We start from the raw sequence: 12,036 nt of genomic DNA on the forward strand, positions 1-12,036 counted from the left end.
ATTAGAAGTTTGAAGAAATAATATTCAAAGATGTTAAATTAGTCAGGGTTTGGATGGAACAAGGAGTTCAAGTGCGTTCATGTGGACAAGGAGATCTTCAACATTTGGGTTCAGGTAAGTTTTTTAAAATAATGAACAATCTACATCATACCTACTTTTGTATAATTTTTAATATTGCTTCCATATACCAGTGCAAAGTCATCCTAATGCGAAGGAATCATTGAACAAGTCATTCCCCCATTATGATGAACTATCAAGTGTATTTGGGAAGGACAGGGCAAACGGCCAGTCTTGCGAGCCCCTAGTGATGATGGCGTCGAATTTGTTTCGGGAAATGGAGGACGAGATTCAGCTAGGATCACAATAATACCCTACCCCAGATTGAACAAACCCAGGTACCTGAGGATGCAATGGAAGGAGATCAAGTAGATATGTCCACGGGAAGAATAAGTGTACCAGATATTTCCATCGGCATAGCAAGCATATCGGCAAAGCCATCCAGAGGGAGTAAGAGGAAACAACTAACATTCAGAATGAAATGATCAACATCATGTGATCAACCGTTGATATGCAGTCAACGTACGTAGGTAGACTCGTTGCGTAGCAAACTGAGAAATATGAGATGGATCGGAAGGAGGTAGTACATGCCATATTTGGCATTGAAGGACTGGCTGGGGATGACAGATGTGACCTAATTGATATAATTGGCATAGAAACACCATTGGAAGAGAAATAACTACGATACTGCATACATCTACTTGCTCGAACCCACTAGACTGACCACCTAATATTTCAACCCGAAAACATATATTTTATGGAATGGTCACATGGTCGGTTGTTTGACATAATTTTTGTGATATATAAAACAATGTAATCATACTACACTATCACATTCTTACCATCATTATAAAATAAAAGGTAATTATTCTATGTACAATTTCAGTTTCACATATACAATTCATATTATATAAACATAAGCCGTTAAGTTATCCAGTTTTTCAACATTTATGTATACAATATGTTAAATAATAATGTTAAGTTAGCAAGGTTCAATATACATACATACAATATACCAATTTATAAGTAATTGAGCAGCAATATAACATGTATTTTGATGATATGTTTTACAGATTGAGGAGAGTTAGAATTTTTAAAGTTTTTTAAAAGAATACGTTGAAAAGAATCGACTTCGTTTTACAAATTGAGATTTTCCAGTTTATGTCACAAAAGAGTGGAGAAAATAGGTATATAGTTGAAAATTAATAAACAATAGCAAAGCAAAATAATAATAATAATAATAAAAATAAAAATAAAAAACCAATCCAATCCAATTCAATTCAACTCAACTTTGCACCTAAATACAAACTTTCAAACTAACTCTACACACTAAACACAGATAATAATTACCAACTCAACTCAACTTTATACAACAAACATAGACAAATTAACTCTCGAGAAGAGGGAGATTAAAATTCCAACCATCTATGTGAATAACAACTAAAAACAAGCTTGTATTCTAAAATCCTTCATGTACAACATTGAAAGTTTCAAACAGAGAATTCAAATAGAGTATTCAAACAGAGGCCATTAATGCCATAGTTTGAACAAAGCACAGGAGGTTATATCACATCCTTACAAAATATTTTCAACAAATCACAATCCTCAACATATATCCATCCACATCATGCAGTACAAACAAAAGAGAATTTAAAAAAAAAAAAAAAAAACAAATAAAAGCTTGGTATGATTAGGGAGTTTCAATTGCCTTCTCCTGTGGGAAAATCTACTCCATACGTTGAGTTCTGTACTTCCATTTCAAATTCTGGCTCCTCTCCAAATGGTAAGTTTTCTCTGCTCTCTCTTGCAACTCTGTTCAACAAGTATTACAGTAAAACCCCCCCCCCAAAAAAAAAAGTATTCATTTTATTACTCTGATATTTATGACACCATCTCTCATGGTAATAATGACAATGGTAGTTTCTAAAAAAATCAATTGCAATATCAAAATTTGCACATATAGATCTTGTGTACCCACAAAGAGAGATAATTTAGTGAACAAAAAGTGAATTTTCCAGGATAACCAATGCCCAGAAAATGAGATTTGATAACAGGAGAGATTAAGATCTGATCCCGGAGGAGTCTCCAACACTGCTCTCCATTCTGGTATACCATTCACCGATCCGTGTGTGCTCTACCATGTCTTTACCAGACCTCAAGTAACGGATGGGTCTTAACACCCCAAACACCGCAAGATCAGCTAGATTAGGTTTTGAGCCTCCTAAGAATGCAAAACAAGAACCATTGAAATTCATGTCATGGAAGAAAAAACTGACAGAACTGTTTATATCCTCAAGTGTTGCTATTAAGGAAAGTTGATTCTGAAAACCCAACGACATTTTAAAGCCTTAAACATTTGTCCCAAACTTCCTTTTTCATTTTCTTCTTTTTAAAAGGGATGAGTTTGATATCAACTTGTTTCCCATTTTTGGTAGAAAAATGGCCAGACAAACAAGGGGTGGTTCTTACTTTCTCTCTTTCTTCTTTCTAAAATGCTTTTAAGTTTTAACAAGACAAAGATGTAGCCTAGAGCAATGAAGCAATGCTGTGGGAAACACGGTTAGTTTTTCAAAACAAAAAAGAAGAGTCATGTTGAAGGGGGTGCTTTAAAACTGCATTAGCACCAAAATAAAAAGTTCTCTTTTTTCAAGTTGAGTCTAACAATTCATCTCATGAAAAAAAAAGCATCATGAAAATTTAAAATATTATAAAAATAAAAAGCGTCCACAAGACTACAACTTACAGTAGTATGTGCGTAAAAAAGACACGTCTGTGGAGTTGTTGGCATGAAAAGAAACCATAGAATATTTGAAGATAAGTTCTCGCCTATTAATTTTTTCTGTAGCAATGTACAGCTCAATTATCCTCTTCTGGTATTACTCCACAGATTGGAAAGTTTTTTTTTTTTTTTTTTTTTTTAAGTAGCTTCCCTTGGAAGGGAGTTCTCTCTTCCCCCTCCCCTTAGTTGTATTTTTTCTTTTTTGTTGAATGCACTTCCCGGTTTCTTAAAAAATAAAATCAAAAGTACATACCTAGGAAGTCCCGTCCGGCCAAAGCATCTACCCACGTTTCTGCTGCTTCATACAATGCTGCACGCTCATCGGTAATATTATATTTCTTCTTTAGTTTCTTCGACACGAAGTACATAGCAGCAGCTCCAGCATACTTTACAGTAATCTTTTCAGTAAAGCCAAAATTACCTAAGAATAAGGTTCACAAGAGAGGCGGATGTATGAAATAATAGCTTAACAAACTCAATAGATATTAACAAGGGCCTAAATCAAAATAAAGTAACAATGAGAATGAGAATCAAACCATAATTGAATTCTCAAACCAAGAAGTTAATCTCCTAACATAATCAGAAACTAGCTACAGTGTAAATTGTTATCCATATAAATAAAGATTTATAGAAATTAAAGTCTAACAAAAGTGGATTCGAATATAATGCCAATGAAGAATGAAAAATCCTCAATCCACATTAAGATATGTTTGTTAAGCAGAACATTTCAGTAAAAAATCTATGATTAGGTCATACCATTACTAGCAATGTAGTCAAATGCTTCAAGAGCTTCGGAAGTATTTCGATATATGTTTGGTGATAACACATGTACCAAGTGATTATCTACCCATCTGCATCAGTAACCATGAGAAGTACAGAAAGTTAAACAAATGAAAAGCATCGCCAAAGATTTCATAAAACTAATGCTAATAATACAATGGTCACTTAAAATAAAATAAATATACTAAAAAGAGCCCCTACTAACATAGCTCAAGCATCAATTATCATTTCAAAGGTCAATAGTTCAATCCCCTCCTTACAATTGTTGAACTCAAGAAATATATTATCAAAAATTGACTTGCATGATACTAAAAAGTATGCAATATGGATCAAGGAACAAAAACATGCATCTGGTTTAAGCTTAGGCTTCCAGATTGACCTGTGCGTAATACTAATATCACAACAAGGTGCAGAACATGCGTAGCCTCTGCTCTTCTATCACAATTTTTCATTCAGATGATATAAAACTACTTCACACAGGGTGTATGTATAATCAAGATATGATCATAATGACATAAGTGGACGGACCTGATAAACAATTATCAATCCCCCCTTCCCCTCCCCCTTAAATAAATAGTTCATATATGAAATTCAGTTGCATGGAAAAGTGAGAGTAATCTTTATTCAAACTATTTGACGAACAGAAATTTGGAAAAGAGGTTCTCTGAGTAAGAAACTACCTACGCCACTTTGTCTCTTCATCATCTCCAGACACGGAAGAAGCATTCTTATCTGACAGAACCTTCTGGCTCAACTGGTCGATAATGGCTGCAGTAATGCCATTGCCAGGAGTTAGTATATACATAACACGAAATTAAATGTGCTTGTAAAATAATTGCCTAGACAAAACTGACATTTGCTGTTTCAAATATTCAAAAGAACACTCAGAATAATGAAATAGTACCTGACGAGTCAACCAACTGTTCACCATCAACCACCAGTATTGGCACCTTCTTATAATCCGACCATTTAATTTCTTTCTTACTAAATGGATTAACCTCGACAACTTTGTACGGAACATCGTAGTAGTCAAGAAAAGCTGAGATCGAAAGTGAAACATCGTCATTAAGTGCACGAGAGCATGAAACCATGTAGAGGGATTTGAAAAGTACAATTATGGCCATAGTGAATTTGCAGTTTTTGGTTAAAAAAAAAGACTAAATCTCAATATAGTGGAAACCACATACAATTTTATTTTCTTTTGCAGTCTCACCATGATTACGAAAATAAGTAGATTAAAAATTTACAAGACTTCATTGGATTGGGATCCAATAAAACACTTCAACCCAGATGTTGCCTGGAGAAGTTCAGCAGCAGATACATACACTTACCACAGTTTTCGTAGACAATTCATCTCTCCTTAACCATTCTCAAATGCAATCCTAAAATTTATTCATATTGTAGCCAAAACGAAAAAGAAAGGATGATGTGTCAATCTGAAGCAGAGAAATCAACAGTCGAGTAGCAAGAATGACTTTATATTATCAGTGTCTAAGAAAGCTTTTAGAAGACATAACAAAGTTACTAAGGAGCTATTTGGGACGCTGAGATGATATAGGATGTGAGGAGTTCTGATATCTGGAGAATTCTGATGTCTTGAGAGTTCTGATCGAGTATAAACAATCAAGTATGATCGAGTATGTTCAAACATTGAGATGACAAACAATACACAAAGGAAATGACTGTGAGATACAAAACACGTTCCGAAAATGGGCCCACAAACAATTAAAATCGGTGAAATAGAATAATAGATCTCCAAACACTAAGATGATATAGGATGTGAGGATATACCATCTCATGTTGGGCTCCAAAACAGTCACGTATATTTAGTTCTGGAAGCTCACGCTTATAAGTAGAGAACACAAAAGAAAATCAAAATTGGTTATCCTGAAAAGAGCAAAATGTGTTGTTGCTCATTATAATTTCAGATGTCCCTAAGACCCTTAATTGGATTGCCCCCACCTCAGCAGAAGAAAGTGCACAATGTTTATCTAGTCGCATCATATAAATAAACCCGAACTCCCTCCCCAAGATCCCTCTCAACAAATTCATCAATCCACTAAATCAATCAGAAGACTGAGATCAACAAGAACAATAAATTAAGAACTTCACCTTTAACTTTATTACAAAACGGGCAGGCTTCGTATTGATAGAGCACGACCTCCTTAGGAACCAACTCCTGGCGCAAGGGCTCCTTCGCATAAACCTCCTGGGACATGGAAACAGCAGCGGCTAAAGAAGCAACAGCCCCAACCACGCCAAGCGACAGAGCTCGAGTAGAGCTACCAGTAACGGAATCGAGGAGAGAGGATAACCAGCGGCGGTGGGGGTGAGGGCCGGAACTGAAGAGCGCGGCTTGGAGAAGACGGTGATTGGAGGTGGCGGAGGCGGAAAGGGCACCGGCGGCATGAGAGGTGCAGATTGAGCGGAAGAGGAAGGTGGAAGCTATGGCGGAAGACCTTCTCATGGTGTGGAATGGAGAAAAGAGAGAACAGATCTTTGAGGAAGAAGAGAGATTGAGAATGGTTTTACGTTTTAGAGAACTTTGGATGTCAAACATGAATTTCAGGAGGTATCACCATTTTATTTTTTTGTCATATTTCTTTTTATTTTATTTTACATATATATATTTATGTTCATTTGTATTATATAATTAAAATAAAGATATCTTTTTAAAAATAAAAATAAAATATTGAAAAATATTTATATAAAAGGAAAAAATTCTAAAAATACAAAGCACTTTTGAACTTTTTGCTATAAAGTGTAAATATTTGTGTCAATTATGTATATCGTATATTTTTAGTTATATCATAATCCTAATTATTTTTTAGTAATATATTCAAATTGAAATTGAAATTAATATTTATTTTATAAAAAATCTTAGATTATGATATTTTATTTTGTTGAGAAAAATAAAATATAAAAATAATATAATTTATATCAATTTTAAAAGAAATTCAAATTGATATATCAAATTATTTATAAAATAATAAATAGTCGTAAGAACATCTTTGGAACTTTATGTAACGTTTGTGTTTTCTTTTTCTAGTACAACAATTACAGGCATAGAGATGGAACTTTGACTTTTAGAGAAAAATGTCATGCCAATTACTACGGACATAAACTCACTTTGGGTTTAAGTATTTTATGTTTCCTGTTTCTTATAATTTACCCATAAATTAACAATTGATTATTTGTTATTTGAAATTCTTATATTTTATACTATTAATGTAAAAACATTTGATCCCAAAAAGTGATTGATTTATGATAAAGATTAGGGGTGTACATGGGTTGACTCGGGTTGGATTGAAGATGTTTTTTGGACTAACCCAAAAATTTGGATTGATTGGATTGACAACCCAAAAGACCCCAAAAAATCTCCAACCCAACCCTTAAAATTCAAGTTGGGTTGTCGAGATATAACTTCTTTTTTCCTTTTTAATTAAAAATATGTAATTTTATATACAACAAATGACTAATAACTAAAATCTCATAAAATTCAAATACTAAATACCAAATATTTGTGATATTTATTGTAAACTTTAGACAAAGACAGATATCATAACAATCTTAAAAGAAAAAAATATTAAAAATTCACACATTAATCAACACAAAATAATCAAACCTTAAACAAAGAGAAACATATATTAGGTATATATTTTATTCGTATACATAAAATTTGGGTTGGATTGGGTCAACCCAAATTTCTTTTTAGTCAACCCACAACCCAATCCAACCCAACAAAAAAAAGTTTAGCTCAGTCTAACCCAATAACAAAACTAACCCAATCCGCCATTCACATTTTGGGTTGAGTAGTCTATGAGTTGTTCAGGTTGAGTAGTCTGAGTTGTTCAGGTTATCAGATTATTTGAACACTCCTAATAAAAATAACGTAACGATTTGAACTATGTCAAGAACATAAGGTATAAATTAATTTCAAATGTATGAAATAATAACTTTTTTTACTGTCATCCATTTCAGCTAAAATTATATCATCTGACATCATGTATGAAATTACTCATAGAATAAAAAATTTACATCAATTCACACTAACTTATTTCAAATATGCATTGTAAATTATTTTTTAACAGAGATTTGAACTTCAAATCTTTTCATTGATAGTGTATATCTAAATTAATTGAATTATGTTAAATTTTTTTTAATCTTAGTTACAAAATGTACAAAAGTAACTATTGGAACCATCTTAAGGACATAAGGTACAAATTAATTTCAATGGTATAGAATAATAATTTTACAATCCACTCCAACTCAAAATATATCGTTGACATCATGTATGGAATTATCCGTAGAATAAAGAGTTTACATCAATTCATACTAATTTTGTTTCAAGTACGCATTTTATATTATTATTTTTTCAACATATAGGAGTAGAGATTTGAACTTCAAATCTTTCGGTTGATAGTATATGTCTAAATTAATTGAACTATGCTCATCTTTTTTTATCTTAGTTACAAAATGTACAAAGGTAATTTTTGGAACCATCTTAAAATCCAAGAGTTAAAAGTGAAAATTTAAACTCTTGGTGTCATATATATATTTTTTCCATAGGTAGAATGGAGATCGAACATTAGACATTGAGATAAGTAGTACAAATTTGTAATAGTTAACCTCACATCGATCAAATTGAGCACGACTCAATTAAAATACAAATTTGACTATGTCAATAACCATGAGGTCTATGATTTGAATCTTCTTACTAAAAAAAAATCAAAACATCCCAAAATTTAATGGCATTATGTAGTATGATATAGTTTAAAGACACTTTTGGTTCCTGAACTTTCATGAAAGTAATAATTTAGTTCATGAACTTTGATTTGTAACGATTTAGTCCTCATGCTTTCAATTTTGTAACAATTTAGTCCTTGAATTTTAGTATGCAACAATTTAATCATTGTACTTTCAAATTCATAACAATCTAGTCCCTAACATAAACAAATTTATCAAAATTAGATGTCTTTTATTATTATTATTATTATTTTAGGATGTAGACTCTGTATTTCATAACAAAATTGAGTATCTAATTAGTTTATCAGTTTATTTATGCAATAAATCTCATTAAATCTTAACATTAATTTGTACAGTAGGGACTAAATTGTTACAAATTTTAAAGTATAAAGATTAAATTATTACACGGTAAAGTTCAAAGGACACACTTCACCCTCAGTGGCGGATCCAGTAATTTTGTTTACGAAGGGCTTTATAATCGAAAGGTTGTTAAGGAAGGAAATCCAAAAAAATAAATGAAAAAAAGGGACTTAAACCCAGGTTTAGAGGGGGCTATAAATTAGACTTACTACCGGGCCGACTACTAATATTGGTACTATGTTAGTTTATATATATATATATTATAAAGAGCATAAAGTTGATAGGGGATTCGAGCCCCCTAAGACCATACTAAATCCGCTCATGCTCATACACCACCCATGGTCTGAATGGGTTTCCTTCATCGACGGCCTAAGAACCAAAAGTTACTTGATCAAACCTCCTTCAGAAGATGCAACAGCAACTACGCCATTTGTGATTGATTACAGTGACATGAACGTGTTGAAGGATGTTTGCGTCAGCTTTGCGGGCAATTGCTATGATATTTTCAGGTGAGTTTTGCATTTATAGTTGAGTTTTTTTTAGAATTGTCGACTAATATTGGATTTCATATTGATATGGCTATTAGAATTTATGTCCTAAATTTCGTAGTCTGTGTAAATCTGTAAATAAATTATTAATAAATAAATAAAGTGTTTATTTAATAAAGTATTCTTACTTTATTTTGCATAATTCAAAATCCAGTAAACTAAGACCCAAATTTATTTATTGTAACTTAAACAGTATGTAGTTGACATATGACTAGATCGTGTTCAAGGAATAACCTGAGAGGTCTATAGAATATGGATAAGGTTGGATACCTTATCTTGGTAACACTATGGATACGACCTACTTTATAAATGTTACAACAATTGTAAGTATTACAGACGATTTGATCCAAATCATTCATGTGATGACATTTAAGTGGGGGTATTCTATACAGTGAGTCTGTATAAGATCGAACTACAAAAGACAATCTCTCTTTATTCGAACCACAAAAGATGATCTCTCTTTATAACACCATTAATTGAAGAGATTTATACTTCAAACGATAACCATATAACTCGATCTTAATCTTGAGTACTCCTATTCATAAGGGTTGTTCTTTGATTTGTATGGATGAGAATGACCTTCACTGCTGATTCAATGTGCCTACCATTTTGGGAATGATAATGAGTGAGGAGCTAGGAACATAGTTTCGCGAGATGAAATTTACTCTTTGTCGGCTTTAGGGAAAATAGACAGATTGTTCCCTTGAGTGCTGACTCCGTGACTTGAACAATGCAACCTCACTCTCTCACTGGCCCAAGAGGGACTTTGTTTATGTTAAGACCATAAATAAAATTGATTTATTAGAGGATTAGCAGTACTTAAAGTGAATGAACTATATACAAAGAGAACTAGTGAGCGGAAGCAAGATCGTTCCAAACCCCATTGTGACAGAACATACACATTTATAATCAAACAACAATAGTTATGTATAAACTTGAAATTACAGCATGCTTCCAATGAAAAATATTAAAAGATCGAGTGAACTTACCCTTGAAGAACTTTTCTTCTTGTTTTCCTCGATCTAACAGCACGAACGTCATGCCTCAACAATCTCTTCGAACAGGAGCAAATAACACTCAACCCTCAAACAACAAGCAGACACCACCACGAGGCTACCTTGGTATTCTCTATGTAAGAATCCAGGAGTTGTGGATTCTGTATGGATTTGGTAGAGGGAAGGAGGAATTGACAGATCGTATAGACGATCGAGTAAGTGAGAGATAACAAAAGTCTATCGTATACACTGGGTACTCGATCGTTTAGTAATGAGTGTCTATCGTATAACAAACTCCATGCACGATCGTTTATGCACTCAAGTTATCGTATAGCTATTTTCTTTTGTGCATCCGATTATCAATCACTTATCTAAAAAATGAAAACGATTTTTCATTTTATCCATCAGTTACCATAACCGATCACAATTTCCCACTAAGTTGGTTAAAGGAAAAAATAATAACCAACTAGACAATTATCTCATAATTGTTTTATTACAAATAAATATAATAACTAATTTATCATATTATATTTATAACCTATAGTTTTAATATCACATTATATGTAATATTTAAACTATAGTCCTTTTTCTCCTTTATTGCATTTAATATAAATCATATTTATATTAAGTCATCCAATTAATGTATCTAATATATCAAATCAATTATATCACATATAATTGAATCAATTTAATTATATCATATATAATCAAATTACCTCTTATTAATTTGAACACTTCAAGCTAACCCAAAAACTGATTTTCAACATGAATCCATTGAGCTACCAAGAGGATCATATGGACTTGTAGCTTAAAGCTCCAATGGTACGTGAATAACTGACTAAACTCTTTAATCACGAAATTCATCATTCGTTAACTGCTGGGTACTCCACTAAAGACCGATAACTGCACTCATTGTACTACATATATATTTCTATGTCCATTGAATATAACCAATCAACAGTACGATGACCCTTCACAAATCCTTCGTAAGTACAGCTGGGCCAATTTACCGTTTTGCCCATGTAGTTACATCTAACTCCTTAAGTACCACCGATTCCTCTAATGAAAAATACATTATAGTCCTACTATAAGTGAACACTTATCAGCCCATGAGAAGGTGTGACGCCACATTGTTCAAGCCTCAGAATCAGCCCTTAAGGGAGCAATCTATCTACTTACCCCTGCTTCGGGAAAAGAGTGAATTCCGTCTTGTGTAGCTGAGTTCCCAGCTCCCCAATCAGAAGAATCCCCAAAGTAGTGGGTTTGAGTCGGTGATCTGGCCACTTGCACCCATGCAAATCAAATGACCACCCTCATAGCCAGGAGTTCCCAACTCACTCAGGATTAAGGTCATGTTACCTATGGTCATCCTAGTGAAATGGAAGTCTCTTCATGAATGACGTTATATAACGAGACTAAACATTTCGTGTCCGGTCTTATACAAACTCCTTTGTATATGATAACTCCGCTTGCATGTCTCCACATGAATGACCAGGATCAGATCATTTGTATCACTTTACAACACTTGTAACATCTACACAGTGGGTCGCATCCGTAGTGTCACCAGAATAAGGTTCCCCTCCTTTATCCATGTACTATAGAGCATTTAGGTTATCACTTTAGGCACAATCCACTTGTATGTCTCCACATACATGCTTAAGTTACAACGATAACCAATGATCTTAGTTTATTGGTTTGTGGTTAATGCAACTAAAATATCTCATATTTCATAGACAATAGTGAATGAAATGTCTCATATTATTATATCACA

The 12,036-nt window shown here is 33.1% G+C and overlaps 1 protein-coding gene across 1 annotated transcript; it reads right to left on the reverse strand.

Moving 5' to 3' along the window:
- Positions 1–1,487: 1,487 nt before the first annotated feature.
- On the reverse strand, positions 1,488–6,214 carry LOC120070601 (uncharacterized). The gene is made up of 6 exons (XM_039022414.2): positions 5,729–6,214; positions 4,521–4,655; positions 4,297–4,384; positions 3,593–3,687; positions 3,090–3,257; positions 1,488–2,278 (listed from the first exon to the last, which is right to left on the reverse strand). The coding sequence occupies exons 1-6, from the start codon at positions 6,174–6,176 to the stop codon at positions 2,118–2,120; spliced, it is 1,095 nt and encodes a 364-aa protein (XP_038878342.1). The 5' UTR covers positions 6,177–6,214; the 3' UTR covers positions 1,488–2,117.
- Positions 6,215–12,036: the final 5,822 nt, after the last annotated feature.

The sequence above is a fragment of the Benincasa hispida genome, chromosome 2, assembly GCF_027475165.1.
Source record: "Benincasa hispida cultivar pf3 chromosome 2, pf3_genome.v1.1, whole genome shotgun sequence".
Lineage (NCBI taxonomy): Eukaryota > Viridiplantae > Streptophyta > Magnoliopsida > Cucurbitales > Cucurbitaceae > Benincasa > Benincasa hispida.